The sequence below is a fragment of the Gigantopelta aegis genome, chromosome 2, assembly GCF_016097555.1.
Source record: "Gigantopelta aegis isolate Gae_Host chromosome 2, Gae_host_genome, whole genome shotgun sequence".
Taxonomy (NCBI): Eukaryota; Metazoa; Mollusca; class Gastropoda; order Neomphalida; family Peltospiridae; genus Gigantopelta; species Gigantopelta aegis.
Genome location: NC_054700.1, coordinates 40164175 through 40185706, shown reverse-complemented (window position 1 = coordinate 40185706; position 21532 = coordinate 40164175). Strand labels below are relative to the sequence as shown.

At 37.9% G+C, this 21532-nt stretch overlaps 1 protein-coding gene across 1 annotated transcript in view; it reads left to right on the top strand.

Moving 5' to 3' along the window:
* Positions 1–20230, top strand: part of LOC121388532 (deleted in malignant brain tumors 1 protein-like) — a 60715-nt gene extending 40485 nt beyond the window's left edge. The window contains exons 23-34 of the mRNA XM_041519909.1: positions 627–974; positions 2818–3168; positions 4449–4781; positions 7762–8106; positions 8927–9033; positions 10415–10493; positions 11557–11685; positions 14780–15145; positions 15924–16280; positions 17080–17397; positions 17716–17835; positions 18802–20230. Coding sequence (XP_041375843.1) covers positions 627–974; positions 2818–3168; positions 4449–4781; positions 7762–8106; positions 8927–9033; positions 10415–10493; positions 11557–11685; positions 14780–15145; positions 15924–16280; positions 17080–17397; positions 17716–17835; positions 18802–19139 — 3191 coding nt within the window. The 3' untranslated portion in view covers positions 19140–20230. The remainder of the gene's footprint in view (positions 1–626; positions 975–2817; positions 3169–4448; positions 4782–7761; positions 8107–8926; positions 9034–10414; positions 10494–11556; positions 11686–14779; positions 15146–15923; positions 16281–17079; positions 17398–17715; positions 17836–18801) is intronic.
* The last annotated feature ends 1302 nt before the right edge of the window (positions 20231–21532 follow it).

The following is a 21532-nucleotide window of genomic DNA, read 5'->3' as shown; positions in this document are numbered from 1 at the left end:
AAATACACAAAATATTTAATATTTTTTAGTTTATAATAGAAAATACCATAATTATAAAATTAAGCCCTGATTCCATTTGGTGCAGGACGTATCCCAGTTGAAAGCGCTCGCATGATGTGCAGTCGGTTTGTGATTGATCCCCATTGGGCTATTTTTTGTTCCAGCCAGTGCACCACGACTGGTATATCAAAGGCTGTGGTTTGTGCTGTCCTGTCTGTGGGATGGTGCATATAAAAGATCTTGCTACTAATGAAAACATGTAACGGGTTTCCTCTCTAAGACTATGTCGAAATTACCAAATGTTTGACATCCAGTAGCCGATGATTAATAAATCAATGTGCTCTAGTGGTGTCATTAAACAAAACAAATATTTTTTTATTCCATTTTTACTGTCCATAGAATTTTATTTTAGAAAATATACTGGCCAATGTTTTTTTTTAAACTGCACATAAAAATACAACATTTTTGTTATTTCCAAAACAGTTTCCTTGTAAAGCCAAACTGGAATTATTCACCAATTATTTTAATTTTTAAAAATTAAATATTGTCTAGTGTGGAGTAAAGGTGATTAAATAAACATCCCTTTCTTGACAACATTATCACCAATTTCATTATTAATTTTGCAGATGTTTTTTTCTGGATTTCTGATGGAAGCAACAACAACAGCAGCAGCAGCAGTAGCAGTAGCAACAGCGGTCGTCTGGACGTTGCAGTGGATGGTCAGTGGGGCACGGTGTGTAGTCTCTACTTCAGGATGACCTCGGCGATCGTTGCGTGCAGGGGTCTGGGCTACACCACGGGCTCGATGACCAGCAAACCGTCCACCTCGGCCGGCCCCTCCTACAAGACCACGTACATGTGTGGAGGTCATGAGAAACAGCTGAGCGAGTGTCCACACCAAGGATTGTCTCCCTCAATGCTAGCCAGGTGCAGCAGTCATAAGCATGATGTGTACCTGGAGTGTGTTGGTAACTGTGAGTACATAATAGTGTACTGGTAACAAAGTTGTGTATTTGTGACTGTCAGTACAAAATAGTGTACTGGTAACAAAGAAGAGTGTATTGGTAAATATAAGTACATAATAGTGTACTGGTAACAAAGTAGAGTGTATTGGCAACCGAGTACATAATAGTGTACTGGTAACAAAGTACAGTGTCTGTGACTAAGTACATAATAGTGTACTGGTAGCAAAGTAGAGTGTATTGGCAACCGAGTACATAATAGTGTACTGGTAACAAAGTAGAGTGTATTGGTAAGTATAAGTGCATAATAGTGTACTGGTAACAAAGTAGAGTGTATTGGTAAGTATAAGTGCATAATAGTGTACTGGTAACAAAGTAGAGTGTATTGGTAAGTATAAGTACATAATAGTGTACTGGTAACAAAGTAGAGTATTGGTAAGTATAAGTGCATAATAGTGTACTGGTAACAAAGTAGAGTGTATTGGTAAGTATAAGTGCATAATAGTGTACTGGTAACAAAGTAGAGTGTATTGGTAAGTATAAGTACATAATAGTGTACTGGTAACAAAGTAGAGTGTATTGGTAAGTATAAGTGCATAATAGTGTACTGGTAACAAAGTAGAGTGTATTGGTGACTAAGTACATGATAGTGTACTGGTAACAAAGTAGTGTGTATTGGTAAGTATAAGTACATAATAGTGTACTGGTAACAAAGTAGAGTGTATTGGTAAGTATAAGTGCATAATAGTGTACTGGTAACAAAGTAGAGTGTATTGGTAAGTATAAGTACATAATAGTGTACTGGTAACAAAGTAGAGTATTGGTAAGTATAAGTGCATAATAGTGTACTGGTAACAAAGTAGAGTGTATTGGTGACTAAGTACATGATAGTGTACTGGTAACAAAGTAGTGTGTATTGGTAAGTATAAGTGCATAATAGTGTACTGGTAACAAAGTAGAGTGTATTGGTAAGTATAAGTGCATAATAGTGTACTGGTAACAAAGTAGAGTGTATTGGTAAGTATAAGTACATAATAGTGTACTGGTAACAAAGTAGAGTGTATTGGTAAGTATAAGTACATAATAGTGTACTGGTAACAAAGTAGAGTGTATTGGTAAGTATAAGTGCATAATAGTGTACTGGTAACAAAGTAGAGTGTATTGGTAAATATAAGTGCATAATAGTGTACTGGTAACAAAGTAGAGTGTATTGGTGACTAAGTACATAATAGTGTACTGGTAAGAAAGAGTGTATTGGTAAGTATAAGTACATGATAGTGTACTGGTAACAAAGTAGAGTGCATACAGTAAGTAAAGTACATAATAGTGTATATTATAAAATATCAGGCTTCTGAAAATGTAGAGAACGATCGTTTCATTCGCGCGTCACTCACACAAATCTAATTATGCATAATCTATTTTTCACTCGCACACTAAATTAAGGATGATTGTTTATGTGGACGTAACAGGTTATGCAATAAGGAAATGGGTTACCTGAATTTGTTTTTGTGAAACTGATAAATGGGTTACGTACATTTTCAATTCTCACAGGCCTGAAACATTGAATGTATTGGTTAGTGTTAGTACTGTATTGGTTAGTGTTAGTACACAGAATATATTGGTAACAAAGTGCATGCATGGTTATAATGTATTGGTAACTGTAAGTATATCAATGATGTTGGTAACTAATTAAATTGAACGTCTTGGTAACATTAAGTGTACAGTATGTATTGTTAACTTTAAAAACAAGGCATTTATTCATTTGGTAACTAAGTACATATACAAAGTGCAATATATAAAGTATGTTTCTGTAGTACATCAAATGACTTACATATGTTCTGTTGGTTGCTTTCAGTAAAACTTGGTACAGCAATCTTCAAAAACCAGATGCAGGGCCCGGTTCAGTATAACTACAAAGGCATGTGGTATCCGGTTTGTGACACGGACTTCACTGACGTCACTGCCAAGAGGGTGTGCCAAGATCTAGGCTTCTCAGACGGAAAGGCATTGTGCTGTTCTGCCTTTGTCAGGAGCAGACTCAAAGACGAATTAGGACTAGGAGTGGAACCCACTCTGACGCTGAACATAAGCATGGTGTGTGAGGGCGGAGAGCTAAGCGTAGCCGAGTGCGTCAAAGTTGGTGGGTGCAGACGTGATGCATACGCCTCGGTGGTGTGTTTGAATTCAACTGAACCTGCAACTTCAGGTTTGTAATACAATTACAGAGATAGCTCTGGGTGAGAAGGAAATTTTGCAGAATTATCTATTAAAATTAAAAAATGTAAAAATGCAGTTATTTTGTAAGAAAATGTAAATTTTGTAATACATTTTTTTTTTATCATAGTAATTTTTTATTTTTTAGCAAATAATGAATTTGGCGACTGTCGGAGCTAGCCCCGAATTATTACTTAATGACGACACTAATGAAAATAGCTGTAGCTGCGATATTAATTGCCGTAGGTCATGGGCTTTACTGAAGACAAAGTTTTCCTTCTGGATAAAAATTGTTGTCATTGGTTTGAAGAATAATTTTTAGTTTTTAATTTTGTGTTTGTTTGTTGCAAAAGTTTCTGGTTTAAAATTGCTGTATAGGCAGTCTCAAAATTGCAATAAGTGAGCATTTGTTAAAAGATAGCTTCATGAATATTTTGTGGGCATCAGAAGAGGGATTGGGGACAGGGTTGTATTAATATAAGAGTGGTTCCTCCAGCTGCTCGCATCTTCAGATATCTATGTGTATCACAGTGACTGAATAATTAAGGCCATACCTAACCTAACTTCAATACCTGGTGGTCAGATTATAATTTCATTTAAAATATCACAATGTCTGAACAGTATATTCAGGTATGTATGAAATGCATTAATGGTATTTTTGTGCATTATTACAATGGCTAATATATTTATGAATGTATTAAAATTATTGTTTTTCTGAATTTATCGCAATGATAAAATAATATGTACTTAATAGTTTCACAGTTATTAAATAACATCTTGTGCAGTGTAGATTGAAATAATATTCTGAAACATCCACTGGGTTTCTTTCTAAACATCTGCCAATTTGAAAGTGTTTTGAATATAGCATATGCATGTTGTTGTCAGACATTTATAAGCTGTGATGTGATCGGTCAAATGAAAAACCATCTGGATGCAAAATACCTCTGTCTTTCCTTTGTAGATGCAATATATTGTAGGATCTGTTGCAATTCAAATTTAGTAGATATTTGATGTGAAACATATTAGAAAAGACACACATTTGCTACACTTTTGGTCTAGATAATGAAAAAATATCTTCTACTGTCTCATAAACATTTTCAACTAGAAGCAAAGGCTGTTTTATATCCATTTTCCAACAGTAAATAGCACACATTATGACGTTTGTTATAGAGGCTAAAGGGTACTTGCTGATCTGATCAAACAAATTAGAAGATAAAAAAAACACTTAAGCAGAGCAGCATCAGTAATGTAGCACACATCCATTCTCTGCAGAATACCAGTTCAGTTTTGCTAACGGTTCTGCTGATCGTCAAGGGATATCGGTAAAGCAGTTCGGAATACAGGGACGTATTTGCAACACCTTGTGGGACGACCGGGATGCTACAGTATTCTGCAGAGGTCAAGGTTATCGCAACGGGATAGCCTACCACTACCAAGCATTGTATTTGGAAAGTATTAATAACCCGGCCCCGTACTGGGTTAGTGGTTTCAACTGTAGTGGGGAGGAGGCTGATCTGACCAGCTGCCCGTTCAATGACAGGCTGTCGCTTGGAAACTGCCAGACCGCTAACCAAGCAGCCGCTCTTTGCTTTAACAAAACAACAGGTAAGACCATAGTTAGTGATGAGGGTGGCTGGGTCATCATTAATTTTTCAAATTTTTATTTTATTTTTTAATTTATTTTTTTATCGCACTGCTCCCTTTCCTTTTACTCCTTTGAATTCCATCTTATTTCTTCCCGATCTGGCAACTCCTTCTATCTTTCAACTTCTGTCTCTGTCCACCTCTACCTCCACATCCCAGTCCTTGTTTTTCTAACCATGACGTGCTTGTCTCTTGTGGCTATCCGTGCCACACACCTGTCATTCCCCATCAGCTTTTAGCTGTGGAGTCTGACCACTTCGGAGAGTGTTCAATAGTTACTTTGGCATTGTTAAGAGGCACTTGTAACCACCTACTATGCTCCCCTACTACTGGCGGTCGTTAGTTAGTGCCATGGGTCAGACCAGCTTTATTAGTGGCAGAGAATGAGGAGGTCATTATCAATGTATATTTGTGGCCTCTCCAGTTAAAAAAGATTAATTTCAACAAAGAAATAAATGGTATGTACTGTCCTGTTTGTAAGAAAGTAAAAGATACCTCTAAGACTGCGAGTCAAAAATTACCAAATGTTTTGACATCCAATAGTCGATGATTAGTAAATTACAGGGCCATAGCTAGGATTTTTTGTTTGAGGGGTAACTGAGTAGTTAATAGTCTAAAACTCCTTAAACAGTTAAGAGAGAATTTTCTTTTAGTTTTTATAATGCTTTCCAGATTTCCAGGCAACTGCCCCCCTTGCCCCCCCTCCCCCCCCCCACTAGCTACGGCCCTGAATTATCAAACTTTAACTTTAACAGAGCTCACTGGAAATTTAAACACTTGTGTTGACCTTCAATCATGAATCACTGTCCAAACGGTGATCAAGTCAGGAGCTCACAAAAAGATGAGCATGTTCTGTCCCACCAGTGAAACCCATTACGAGAACAGCTGATCAGTGTAAAGTCCATTGTTTCATCTAAACAACAAAAAAAGTTACATGTAATCAAGTTTTCTGCCAGAGGGTACATTTAAAAAAAACATTTGTTAAAAATTAAAGTAAGACAACTGCTGTTTAAAAGTTGCTAAAGTACATGAAATGTAGTGTGCAATTTCAAACGATTTCAAACCCATATAACCACCTAGTACTTAATTATCATCTGTTTTGTTTTTATAACATACAGTCAAATTATTTTCTGGCAGAAAACCTGACAATATTTCCCCCCCCCCCCCCCCCCGACCAAAGAAAGAAAGAAATGTTTTATTTAACGACGCACTCAACACATTTTATTTACGGTTATATGGCGTTAGACATATGGTTAAGGACCACACAGATTTTGAGAGAAAACCCGCTGTCGCCACTACATGGGCTACTCTTCCGATTAGCAGCAACGAATCTTTTATTTGCACTTCCCACAGGCAGGATAGCACAAACCATGGCCTTTGTTGAACCAGTTATGGATCACTGGTCGGTGCAAGTGGTTTACACCTACCCATTGAGCCTTGCGGAGCACTCACTCAGGGTTTGGAGTCGGTATCTGGATTAAAAATCCCATGCCTCGACTGGGATCCGAACCCAGTACCTACCAGCCTGTAGACCGATGGCCTGCCACGACGCCACCGAGGCCGGTCCCCACCAAAGAAACAAAAAAGATGAAAAAGCATGGGATAGAATCAAAGATTTAAATGTCCTCCATAAAACCTTTAATTTCCGATGACTAAATGGTCACCAAGTACTGAGTGTTAAATGCACAGAAATTGCAAAATAGACAGGTTTTTAGATCTCACCATACAAAAACATTGAGGTGAGTGATTATGGGGAGCCATTTGAGATATTGCCATATTGTAGACCCTATTTTGTTTTTAATTCTCGTGCTAAGGGGAGCTAAATCTTACTCTTCTTGATTTCATTTCAACTTATTTTTGTGCTTATATCCAATTAAGGTTCAAGCATGCTGTCCTGGGCACACACCTCAGCTATTTGGGCTGGCTGTCCAGGACAGTGGGTTAGTTGTTAGTTGGTTAGTGGTTAGTGAGAGAGAAGAAGGTGTAGTGGCCTTACATCTACCCATTGAGCTCTTAAGAACTTGCTCTGGGTTGGAGCGGGTACCAGGCTGTGAACCCTGTACCTACCAGCCTGTAGTCCGATGGCTTAACCACTACACCACCGAGGCGGTCACTCTCCTTGAACTAGTCTAAGAGGAGTAATGAAGAGCCGGAGTGATTACTGTATTAATTGTTTAGGAAAACTTTGTTGAGTGGGTACAAGTTTACAACTTTTACTCACATATTTGAACACAAAATGTTTATTTATAAATACATAAAATAATGTTCACATGTGAAAAAGGTAAGTTCTGTTTTTATGGGGTTTTCTCAGTTTTATGATATTTTAGATCAGTTAATTTGGTTTAAAATGGTGCAAAAAATGAATAAAGTTGTGCCTACTTATGTGCAATTGAGGTTAGCTGTCTGGTATTTATGGACATTATTCCCAATCACTGTTTTGCTGACCACAATATTTTTGAAAATTAATTACGTTTCATATTTCAATATTTTGTGAATTTTGTTGTTGGTAAAAGATCAAATTTATTTAGCTGTCAAGTTGGCTATTGATTTCTCAAATGACCGCAACATTCCGCTATTGTTGTCATGCTTGAAAATACTCCCCGGAAACCACTTTTTCAGCTCAAAATTCCCATGTATTTTCCATTGAAAAATTAAAAACTAAATCCACCATAGTCTCGATCAGTCTATTCCCTGTTGTTCTATTATTATTTCCTGTCAATGCTGTATGCAAAACGGCAGGAAATATAACTTGGGAAATATGCTGTATACATTGTGTTGACTTGCATGACGTTCGACTGTATCCAAAACTTTAAATAGTGAGGTTATGGTTTTTAACAGTAATTATGCTCTATAGCCCTATCCCCGTATAAAAAAATATATATAACCAGGTGCAAAGGAGACACTTTAAGCTGGTTAACAATATGATATATTTTCCACACAGAGATCAAATACCGTCTTGCGGGTGGAGACAATTCCAGCTATGGGCGTGTAGAAGTGAACGTGGACGGAGTCTGGGGTTCGGTCTGCGACCAACTGTGGGACGACAGGGAGGCGGGTGTTTTGTGTCGCCAGCTCGGCTTCCACGATGGCTACGCGTTACCCAGGGCGCACTATGGCATGGGCATGGGCCCAGTCTGGCTGAGCTATTTGAGCTGTCAAGGCACAGAGTCCTCGCTGCACCAGTGTCCTCACTCGGGGTTTCACAACAGGATCGCATCGACTGGTCCCAGCTCCGATGTCTGCTCAACCCACTCACATGATGCATCTGTGGCCTGTATTAAAGATGGTAGGTGGTTTTTTATTATTCTTCTATCCCTGCATGTGCTGTTTCACACATTCCAACCTTCTCATGCGTTTCCTTGAAAGTGGTGAATACAGCACATATTCAACATATTTAGTATCTCTTGAAAATTTTAACATTAGTTCTATAAGCATCTGTGATAATATGGGGCGGGATGTAGCCCAGTAGTAAAGCGGTCACTCGATGTGCGGTCTGTCTGGGATCGATCCCCGTCAGTGGGCTCATTGGGCTATTTCTTGTTCCAGCCAGTGCAAAGGCCGTTTTATGTACTACCCTGTATGTGGGATGGTACATATAAAAGATCCCTTGCTGCTAATCGAAAAGAGTAGCCCATGAAGTGGCGACAGCGGGTTTCCTCTCTCAATCTGTGTGGTCCTTAACCATATGTCTGACACCATATAACCGTAAATAAAATGTGTTGAGTGCATAGTTAAATAAAACATTTCTTTCTGTCCATCTTTCTGTGATAATATTTTCATATATGTTTTTTCGTTTTATGTTTATAATTTGAAGCATTTTGAAATATTAAGGTGGCATCCAAAATGTCCACTAAAACATCTAGAATCCAGCAATAGTTATCAAATGTTTTATCTTGTATCCAAAATAGTGCCAGTTCTATATGTGTTGGATGCAATTCTGGATATTTAATCAGCACCTGCCAGTGATACAAAAAAATACACCCCCCCACCCCCCCAAAAAAAAACGAAGAAAAAAAATGAAAAAAGATTATGGGTACTGAACTGCAAGAGTTGGCCCAAAATGAATATTTGGCAAATAGACTAAGCACTTGTATTTTTCTCTTCAGTTCGACTAAGTGAGGGCCGCAATGCTGCTCAAGGTGCTGTTGAAATCTACACACACGGACAGTGGGCAGCAGTATGTGATGACAACTTCGACACTAATGCTGCTACGGTAAGATGGACAATGTACACTCTGTTAATATATAAGTATTAAATGTAAGAACAGGCAGGTTATGGTGGGGGGGGGGGGTTGCTTTTTGCAACATACATTATAAAGAAGGGAGGGACGTAGCCCATTGGTAAAGTGCTCGCTTGATGAACGGTCAGGTTAGGATCAGTGGGCTCATCAGGCTATTTCTCGCTCCAGCCAGTGCACCATGACTGGTCTACCAAAGGCTGTGGTATGTGCTATCCTGTCTGTGGGATGGTGCATATAAAAGATCCATTGCTACTAATGGAAAAATGTAGCAGGTTTCTTCTCTAAGACTATATGTCAAAAATGACCAAATCTTGACATCCAATTGTCAATGATTAATAAATCAATGTGCTCTAGTGGTGTTGTTAAACAAAACAAACTTAACTTTTTACATTGTGAAGCATATGTTTATACATTAATTTTGTAATACATGTATGTTGACATTCACTGTGAGCAAGATTTTAAGAATATGCTTTATAGATTATGATAGTATATGCTATAGTGTGTGATTGATGTGTCTTATATACATAGAGGTTATTACCAGAGTGTTTTTCAGTATCGTCAGTATCATATATTAGGAATAAAAATTGTATTATGCGAACCTCTGGTGAGCATAATACATTGTTTTTATTCCTAATATATAATATTAACAATACTAAAACACACGAGGGTAGTAATCTTTTTATCATATAATCTCAAGCTGATACAACATGTTTTTGTAAACTGTATAAGCAACTTTAATTGCAGTCGGCCATTACACGATATTCAAATGATGTAAGAATATGTGACGCTAGTGTCTTTTTGAATGGAAATGACGTCATTATGGATATCCTTACCATACATAAAAATAAACTAGTGCTGGACGGTTTTCAATGTAAACTTGCTATTGAAATGTTTTTGTTTGATGACTATGAATGCATACATTAATTATAGAGTGTCACCTAGATTAATTTACATCAAATTTGCAAAGTTATCAAATTCTGAAAGTATGTGGTCTGAAAAATATCGCATACTTTGATTACACTCGATATGCTAGATAATATATGATAAAAGTACCTTATATATATGATGTATATCCGGGAACATTTTGTTCAGTATTGCATCGCAATTCACTCCGCATATTTCAAAAATTGCTACACAATTTTAAAACATTAAACAGTACTTGCTATGCAATGTTTAACTGACTAGAAATGTTGCTAATCAACATTTTGTAAGCAAAATGTTCCCTGTATAATATGCATTATGAAGAATATATGTTATAGGCCTATACATTATGAAGGATATGATATGTACATTATGAGGGATATCTTACATGCATTATGAAGACTGTGTGCACTAAATATGTATTTTCCTACAGGTTGTGTGTCGTGTTCTGGGATTTACGAACGGGATTCCACTGGTGGGGTCAAGATTTGGCAACATTTCCAATGTCATAGGTACCAATCTTTTAAGACAAAAATGTGTTTGTCCAGTATATCTGAAATGCCCTTTTTTAAGTTGCAACCCCATCCCTTAAAGACACCATGCATCTAGCTGCCCCTTAACTCCCTAAATGTGTCACTGTCTTCTGTTACCTGTTTTAACCACTGATTTTATTTATGGCCACACCAGTCCAAAATTCACTCAGACTAGCCTGGATTTCAAATTTAATAATAAAAGAGACTGTCCCGAGTTTTTTGCCATGGTAACATGTTTGTGAATAATAGATCTGCTTCAAGGACTAAACCTGTGTATTAAATATATTTCATGTTTAGAATATCAATTAATGTCTCAATATCCTATGTGTTTCTAGCATTGGAATAGCTACGATTTTACATTGTGGGGCCAACGTACCATACTGTCTATGAGTTGTGTTGTGGGGCTATATAAAAAAAAAATGGTGACATTACCACTGTGTTACATCCTGCCCCCATACAGCGAAGGTATGCTGATGTTTAATAGTTCATTTCAACAATACAATAATAAAGGTTCCATCCAAAAGCAATATATGTCCTTTGAACAGGGTATGAAAGCTGTGCTTTATGTGATAGTCGCATCATCATGTTGCAGAAATGTTTTTGGTATTTTTTCTCAAAACAACAATGTAAATATATAGTGGTTTGAATATGAACTCTTGACTTGTACATAAAGTTGCAGCTTCTCCAAACCTTAGGACAGTCAGCAGCACTGTTAATGTACAGATACTGACACAGACATAGGCTAGATATAAAGCACCCGACTGATGCACGAGTCAGTCTAGGATCGATCCCTGTCAATGGACACGTGTGCATTGGGCTATTTTATATTCCAGCCAGTGCACCACGACTGGTGTAACAAAGGCTGTGGTATGTGCTATCCTGTCTGTGGGATGCTGCATATAACATTTCCCTTGCTACTCATGAAAAAATGTAGCAGGTTTCCTCTCTAAGATTAAATGTCAGAATTACCAAATGTTTTTGATTGTGTTTTTAAGTCTGTTCTCGGGTTGCTTCCTGAACAGTGTATTTCTTGTATTTGTAGGCGTCATGTCCATGCAGTGCACAGGATCAGAGGAAACCATTACTGCCTGTAGACTGGTTCTCAGCGGTCAGTGTGTTAGTGGAATGTACATCTCGGTCACGTGTCAAAACGAACCAGTTCTTGATAATGGTGAGTCAACAGTACACTTTAAACACACATACACATGTACATATATATGCCAGATCGGCCTCTGTGGCATTGTGGTTAGGCTATTGGTCTACAGGCTGGTAGGTACTGGGTTCGGATCCCAGTCGAGGCATGGGATTTTTAATCCAGATACCGACTCCATTGGGTAGGTATAAACCACTTGCACTGACCAGTGTTCCATAACTGGTTCAACAAAGGCCATGGCTTGTGCTATCCTGCCTGTGGGAAGTGCAAATAAAAGATCCCTTGCTGCCTGCCATAAAAGAGTAGCCTATGTGATGACAGCAGGTTTCCTCTAAAAAACAATGTCAGAATGACCATATGTTTGACGTCCAATAGCCGATGATAAGATAAAAAAATCAATGTGCTCTAGTGGCGTCGTTAAATAAAACTTTATATATATACCAGAATACATTCATCCGTTCAGCCAGTTTGAATATCAGGGACAGGGTACTGGAAACTTAAAATGCATACATCATTTTCATTCCCCAACAAAACTGGTTTTTGTTTTTGTTGTTGAAGTATAAAGTCTTTATCTTCAATTACGTTTACACAAACATTTACACATCAGTTGCAAAAAGTCATAGATGACTAATTAATGTATACGGAATCTATAAGATGGGTTGATCAAATGACAAAACCTGTGATGTTATGTGATTGATAGTTCAGGAATTTAAAAATATATACAGTAAAACCTGTTCACACTGGATCATGGTTAGGGACCAAATATGTATCCGATTTAGACAGGATCCTGTGTTTAGAGGCTTCACGTTGTAGCATTTCGAAAATTTGGGACCATGAACCGTGGTCGGTTTTCAAAGGATTCCAGTTTATTCAGGGTTCGGTTTAGACAGGTTTTACTGTATATATAAATTTGCTATGTCATTGATGTATTTGTAGTTGTGTGTTATAAACAGCTGAAAATATAGCAACATTCCACTTTCAGACTTTCGTTTTTGATGGGCGCGAGTGCTATCAAATCCGTAAACCCCTGTCAACTCAATCTCAACGCGCCCCTAAATTAAACACGCTTGTGTTGTTTGTTTTTTAACTCCGCCATTTTAATTGTTTATTGAATCCAATCCACAATGCCACAAATCTTTCCATTCTGTTCACAATGAACTTCCTAGAATACTTTTTACATATTGAAACATGATTGGTTGGTTATCTTTACACTGAGACAATCAGCTAGGAGTTCACTTCTTATTAAGATCTCGTTGGTTTTGTTTGGTTAATTTCGTACAATGCAGGTAATGATCACAAAATGTATTTATACTGTCGTCGTTTTGATCACATACAGGAAAAATAATAGGTGCGTTGTCCAATATATATAAGGTTTAATGTATAATGTATAATGTTTATACATGTTGATATCACAGTAAACCTGTACACAAACAAAAACGTAATTTAGTAAAGCAGGTTTTGTTTTCGTTAATAACATAGCGATGTACTTGTAGACATTTCTACTTTCTGTCTCACGATACTGCCACGTGATTTAAAGCAAAGGACATTGCCCTTGGTAGAGTCAGATTTCTAGTACATGTGTTCAGTTGACGGGACCCTGAAACAAACATACACCGATTTAATTTCAAGTCAGTAATTCGAATTTACCGAGTGTAAAGCATGTATATTTTAAAATTAAATTTACATTAAGGTGGTTATGTTGGGTTTTTTTTGTTTGTTTTTGTTTTTGTTTTTTTATGGGTTGCTATGATTCGAGTTAGTAGTATATAATAAATGACGTGTTAACTACAGTACACTGATAATTAAAGTTAATCCTGTTTGTAAAAATATATATTTATAAAAATTGTAATAAGATATATTTGGGTAGAAAACAATAGATGTTGACATTATCTCTGTTATGACATTATTATTATTATCATTTTTAAGTAGAGAATTTGAAGGTACATGACGTATATTATGATATCATGATAAATGTGATAACCCTGTGCCATGTGGTTGTTATACACTTTTAATTTCTTTTTAGTTTTTACAAATAAGCCTACTGACATTATTTTTGTGAGTGTTTTATTAGATATTTTACAGTTAGAATTCTTAATAACAATACCATAGTTGTTACAATGCCAATTCACATTCAGTTCACAGGTTTGTGTCCATGGAAAAATCATATCATTCTGCCATGAAGATTAAAATTATTGTACTTGTTTTAAATAAAACAGAATAAACACAAACAAATCAGTTTCAATTCTTTATTCATAAATAGTCAACAGATTATCATGATTCAGAATTTTAATGCAACATAATATGCATATAATATATAAAAGATCGATAAATGTTGTGTTCATGGTGTTTCTTTTTCTTGTGAAATACTGCAATGGCCCATTCCTTCATCTTTGAGAACAACTATCATATTAATTAAATTAAGATATTTATTTTGAAAACACAAAACATTAACTCTTAAGATATTTAATTTAGAAATCATTACTCCTCAAACTTAATCATGTTCATGGGTGCAATTCCTCTCGGTCTCTTACCTCTAATTCTGATTATTTTGAGGAGTGCGATTTTCCTCTCCTCTGCATTTTGAGGAGTGTCATTTCTACTCCCCTCGTAAGCATTTTGAGGAGTGCGATTTTTAGCACTCCTGGGTTTTTCAAAAACGAAGGTCTGCACTTTGGAACAGTTTGGTATCATTTTGAATTATTTCCCACATACTCTCTCCCCCTTAAAATAATAATTCATGTGCCTTCACCAGACTTCAATCTGGGTCTTTGCCCTCCACAAATTGTATCCTGCCCGCATTTTCGTTCTCTCATCTTTAGTACCATAGCTTAAATCACACAATGTTCACTACCAAACACAACAGGGTCTCTTCCCTATGCCATATCATTCCTTCTGGAATTCAGTGTCAAGTAAAATTAACTCTAAATACAGAATCTACAGTGAAACCTGTCTAATGTTTATCTGATTTAGACAGGATCCGATGTTCAGAGGGTCACGTTGTAGAATTTAGAATATTTGGGACCATGACACTTGGCCAGTTTTGACAGGATTCCAGTTTGTTCAGGGTTTGGTTTAGACAAGTTTCACTGTACAACCCTGATCCACATTGCAGGATTCCAGCTCCGAATTTCCAAGTCGCCAAACAGTACACCTTACTCCGGGATGATCGAAGTGAAACACAAAGGCATCTGGGGAGCCGTCTGCATGCCGTTGTTTGACGACATTGATGCTACGGTCGCCTGCCGACAGCTGGGATTTTCAGCAGGGATTGCCTACCGAGCGCCCGGGTTGGACAATTTTGTTCTGTATAGTCCGGATGATGAGAAGAACAATAGTCCACCCGTGATGATGATGTGGAACGTGAGCTGCCAGGGTGAGGAAACTTCTCTGGACCAGTGTGAGCACGGAAACGATCCCACCATCGACCAGTGTTCATATGGCCAGGCCAGGGCCGGCGTAATCTGCTACAACAATTCAGGTACACACGTTGGTTTGTCAGTGGCTGGGCCGGGACGTAGCTCAGTGGTAAAGCGCTCGCTTGATGCGCTGTCAGTTTGGGATCGATCACCGTCGGTACATGGGCCCATTGGGTTATTTCTCGTTCCAGCCAGTGCTTCACAACTGGTATATCAAAGGCTGTGATATGTGCTATCCTGTCTGTGGGATGGTGCATATAAAAGATCCCTAGCTGCTAATCGAAAAGAGTAACCTTATGTCCGATGCCATATAACTGTAAATAAAATGTGTTGAGTGTGTCGTTAAATAAAACATTTCCTTTCTTCCTCTCTATGACTGTGCCAGTATGACCATATGTTTGACATCCAATAGCCGATGATTACAAATCAATGTGCTTTAGTGGTGTCGTTAAACAAAACAAACTCTTTTTTTCTCAGTGGCTGTTGCTAGTAGAGTTTGGGGTGCCCACTCCCATCCTGTGAGAGATATAGCATTTGTTGAATTTACCCTTGTTGCCCTGTCTGGTCCATTGGTCAGGGCCAAATGACCTTAATTGCCCTCTAATTCACTAAATTTGAGACCTGCTACAAGTTTTGTCTCTGCCTATCTGTCTCTTTGTCTGTCCCACATACATATTTTTAGTCCCTTTTTTTCTTTCTTTTTTTTTCATAATGCATCAAGATATAGAGCTGAGATTTTGTATATAGTTGAATCATAGAGAGTTAAAGATGAAGTATCACTTTCATGAAGACATGTATTGCTTTAGCAGTACTCTCATAATGCTTGGGTGGTTTTTTCAGGCATTCGGTTCCAGCTGGTTCATGGGACTGACAAAGACCAGGGGATCTTAGAAATGGACTACGATGGACAAAAAGGCTACGTGTGCGATTTGCTCAAATCTAAAACTATTCCTAAAGTCGCCTGTCGATCCATGGGCTTCTCCGACGGATTGAACAAACTACCACAGTCAACACCGACCACAACAACGGCAGATCTGACCTTCTGGTTCAGCACAGTCTTGTGTCGCGGAGATGAGACGTCCATAGCAAGGTGTCGGAATGACGGTTTCAGCAAAGGCATTAGACCCAACCCATTCCACTCTGTATGCAGGAGGCGGCGGGCTTTTCTCTCTGTTCACTGCTTTCACCAACCTGTAGGTAAGATGGACATTCATTTATAGGGCCAAATTTATTTATCACTAACACTTGTTTTGAGTATATACCATTTGGTATCGGTATCATGTCAATATCGATTTACCATACTGAGCAAATTTCAAAATAACTAAAGTTCAGAATTGAAAAATTTTAACCGCCATTTAGTAAAGCACTAACAGTATATTTGAAGAACACAAAATAGTTGAAAAGAAGAGATAGTGAGGGCTTTGGGTATGGAATTTAATTTTATTTAGATAAAATTAGCAGGTGAGACTTAACTCGGGCATGCATTTAAAGCCAAGTATACCAAAACTACTTCTTGATCTAGTCGTGCACACCTTACATTCTTCAATCTTGACTCTCAGTCATTTAATTTCTTTTTGACACATGACACTGCCTGGCAGTGCCAGCATATATCTTCAGTTGCCTAGATACATTTATATCTTTCTTAATTGTGGGGGCGAGACGTAGTTCAGTGGTAAAGCACTTGCTTAATGCGCGGTCGGTTTGGGATCAATCCACATTGGTTGACCCATTGAATTATTTCTCGCTTCGGCCAGTGCACCACGACTGGTACATCAAAGGTCATGGTATGTGCTATCCCTGTCTATCGGAATGTGCACATAAAAGATCCCTTGCTGCTAATCGAAAAGAATAGCCCATAAAGTGGCAGCGGGTTTCCTCTCTCAATATCTGTTTGGTCCTTAACCATATATCCAACGTCATATAACCGTAAATAAAATGTGTTGAGTGTGCCGTTAAATAAACCATTTCCTTCCTTCTTAATTGTATGTGTGTGCAGCGATTACCAAGATTCGGCTTGCAGACGGCAGTGCCGGCGACCGAGGACGGGTGGAGGTCTACCTGCAGGGTCCTAACCAGTGGGGGACAGTGTGCGACAGTCTGTGGAATGATCGTGATGCCACGGTCGTCTGCAGACAGATGGGTTACTCTGAGGGAACGGCTCTGAGAGGTGCTGCATTCGGACCAGGGACCGGTCCAGTCTGGTTGTCCTCGCTCAGCTGTAACGGCACAGAGATTGACATCACCAAGTGCAGATATCATGGATTCTGGGTGACCAAGTGCAACCATTACCAAGATGCATCGGTCATCTGTCAGGGTAATTAGTATATGTTGGTACTAAATGTTCACTCATTAATATTGCTTCTACTATTATTGTATATAATAGATCCCTTACTTCTAATGAAAAAAAGTAGCGGGTTTGCTTTGTTAGACTCTATGTCAAAATTACCATATGTTTGACATCCAATAGCCGATGATTGATAAATTAATATGCTCTAGTGGTGTCATTAAACAAAACAAACTTTTAACAATATACCAGACCACCGATATTAAAATTACTGGATTTGTTTTCCATAACCCATTTTCATTTGTTTCATTCATATGCAGATTTATTCTACTTATTTTAAAACTATAGGTCTCTTAAATACAAGCTCTACTACAACTACAGCCATGTCAACTTCTACAACTATGACAACATCGACACCATTCTCAATGACCTCTCCAGAACATAAAACAGACACCAACTCGCCTACAGGTATGAATATAGATTATCTAATATTTTAACTGCACTACTGCCAACATAAGGACAGTCGGAAATACAGACACAGTGAAGAAGAAAATGTATTCTAGTGGTTGAAAGGACTGTTGGTCAAAAACATATTACAGTGTCTCAACTTGCATAATGATGGCTGCCTGCCCAAATTATTTACTTTACTGTACTAGTTTAGAAATAATCTTATTCATGTTATAATTCTGCAGTGTAGGTTATGACTCAGGGTCGTATAGCATTGTTGTTGTGCTAGTACTAGGTAAGTATGAATAATAATGAAAATTAGAAACAAATTTTCTGAGAAAAAAAAGGGAAAATATTTCAAGGATGACCAACAGAACTGGGAATGTTTAGTTCGGCGAACATTGTCTTGTTTTTCTTTTCTTGCTGTTGATATTATTATTGTTCTGGGCCCAATTTTACGAAGCGACCTTAGCTCTAAGTTAATCTTAAGTGCATAACAACATAATCCACTTAAAATGATCTTAGCGCTAAAATCACTTCATAAAATGGGCCCCATGTCTGTATTATTAATATATGAAAATAATTAATGATTGATTGATTGATTGAGGAACCAAATTAAAAAATATAAAATGAATATTTTGCAGGCTATTTCTCACTCCAGCTAGTGCACCATTACTGGTACATCAAAGGCTGTGGTATGTGCTGTCCTGTCTATGGGATGGCGCATATAAAAGATCCCTTGCTGCTAATCAAAAAGAGTAACCCATAAAGTGGTGACATCAGATTTCCCCCCTCAATGTCTGTTTGGTTCTTAACCATATGTCCAACACCATATAACCGCAAATAAAATGTGTTGAGTGCGTCATTAAATAAAACATTTCTATTTCCATTTCTATATAACCATAAATAAAATGTGTTGAGTGCGTTGTTAAATAAACCATTTCCTTCCTTCAATATTTTGCAATAAGCCTTATATTTGTATTTCAGATATTTCCAGTACAGTCAGTACACTGCTGACTTCAACAGAGACGTCGCAAGGGAGATCAGGCAATGAAGCCGTCGACAGTCGCGTGTTGGTTCCAGCCATTGTGGTGCCGCTCATTCTCCTGCTGTTTGGCATCACTGGCGTTGTCTGCTACCGACGTAATAGGTCACGGACAGTGGCTCTGAAACGTGTGCCGTTATCGGACAGTCACCCAATTTCCGAGCTCCCCGGTGGACCAGTACAGTTGGAGGGAGAGGCGGCAGTGTATTTTGCCGGTAGAGATAATGATGAAATCGGGTTTTCAAACCCGCTTTACGGCAAAGATGAATTCCTGAATTAAAGTCTCAATGATGTGAATGCAGCCCTCGAAATTTGTGATGGAAATTGGAAGTATCAGATGCCACAAAAAGCTGTTGATCAATTTTGTCATTGTCGGGTATTTACTTTGTCATTGCCTGTACTAAATTGCTATTACGGGAAGATCTGTTTTTTGAGGGCTGTGAATATAAATCTGGATTATTGCAAAGATGAAAATAAAAATACATAAATGAATGATGTTTAGACAAAAGTTTCACTTCATCAGTGGCAGAGACAAGAACTGGAAACATGATTGAATTATTGCAAAGATGAAAATAAAATTACATATTAAATGAATAATTTTTAGACAAACGTTTCACTTCATCGGTAGCAGGGACAAGAACTGGAAAGATAGCTGAATAAATTTAGACGAAATATAGACATGGTGTATGGTGAAGTCTGACCTCAGCTGATTTAGACAAAATGTAAACAGCGTTCATGGAGGAGATAATAATAGCAAAGATGAAAGTTGATGCACTCTTGAAGTAAAATGTAAACCTGAGGCATGTTCTTGAGGAACGACTGGTTTTTGCACCCAATGTTATATGAATGTGATATGGTAGAAGACAAGAAGGTACCAGTCACATTTTTAGCAAGTGCTTGGCTTCCTGAATATTTCGAAAACTGACTGAATGAATTAGACACTTTTAATCAAGTGGATTTATGCACGACAAATTTAAGCTGCAAGTATCGATGAGAGGTGAGCCTGTAGGAACAAGATCTTGAGTGGGGGTGACACAACATCAAGTGGGTTCTCACAGCCTCCATGTTGGGAAGTGGGGAGGGTCACAAGCCATATTTTAATTTTTATTTATGTAGAGTAGGACAAAAAAAAACCCTCATGTTTTCATCCTGAAGCATGAGAAAAAACCCTTATGTTTTCATCCTGAAGTATGAGAAAAAACCCTTATGTTTTCATCCGAAGCATGAGAAAAAACCCTTATGTTTTCATCCTGAAGCATGAGAGGGGGTCACAAATTCTCATCTCAACTCAACCCACCCCCAGTTCTTTCAGGACTGGACGGAATCCAAACAATAATATGATGTTTTCAAAATAAAGTTCATTTTATTTTAGTCAGGGGTCTCCGCTTGCAGTTTTTTGTTGTAACGAATGTGTTTATTTGGATTGCTGATCAAAAGAAAGAAATGTTTTATTTAACGACGCACTCGACGCCACTACATGGGCTACTCTTTCCAATTAGCAGCAAGGGATCTTTTATTTGCGCTTCCCACAGGCAGGATAGCACAAACCATGGCCTTTGTTGAACCAGTTATGGATCACTGGTTGGTGCAAGTGGTCTACACCTACCCATTGAGCCTTGCGGAGCACTCACTCAGGGTTTGGAGTCGGTATCTGGATTAAAAATCCCATGCCTCAACTGGGATCCGAACCCAGTACCTACCAGCCTGTAGACCGATGGCCTAACCACGACGCCACTGAGGCCGGTTGGATTGCTGATCATTTCACAGCGTATTCCACACATTATAAAGTCATTACAATGCATATACATAAATACACATCTAGTTAATTAACATTAATGTTAAAAGTGAATATAAAATTAAAATAACAAATGTGAAATTAAAGGCGCAGACCCTAGTTTCAACCCGTAAAAATGGACACTAAGTTTGGTTAAGATACAAACCTGTAACAAATTTGGATAATGTTACAAGAGAGTGAAACGAGTTAAGTTGAAATGATGAAATGTGTTAAAAATAGCCTAAAACTAGACTCCATAACTGTTACTTCTCAGACACACGTGTTTTTAAAAATATATAAAAAATGCATTTTGTGGTATTAGAAACACCAGGATGACCAGAAAAACTTTCATTGTACTGAAATGGATAATCTAAACAACAAAATATAAGTAAAGTTTAATTTCAGTGATTATAAACTGCTCTAATAGTGAAAAATATGCCTATAGTGTTTAAAAACTAGGGTTTGTCCCTTTAAGTATGTATACTATTTTGTAGCAATTTTTATGAAAATAGAGAGATGTCTGACTGTGTTCCCTGATGAGTTAAACGTGTATGGAAACCAGGCTTAAAAACAGTTTGTTTTGTTTAATGACACCACTAAAGCACATTGATTTAGCAAGCATCAACTACTGGATGTCAAACATTTGGTGATTTTGATATCTAGTCTTAGAGAGGAAACCCGCTACATTTTTCCATTAGTAGCAAGGGATCTTTTATATGCACCAATTCACACAGGATAGCACATACCATGGCCTTTGATATACCAGTTGTGCACGGTGCACTGACTGGAACAATTGTCCCACCGACTAGGATCGATCCAAGACTGACCATATATGAAGCGAGCATTTTACCACGGGGCTACATCCCACCCTGTAACAAGGGATGTGGGCTACAAATTAC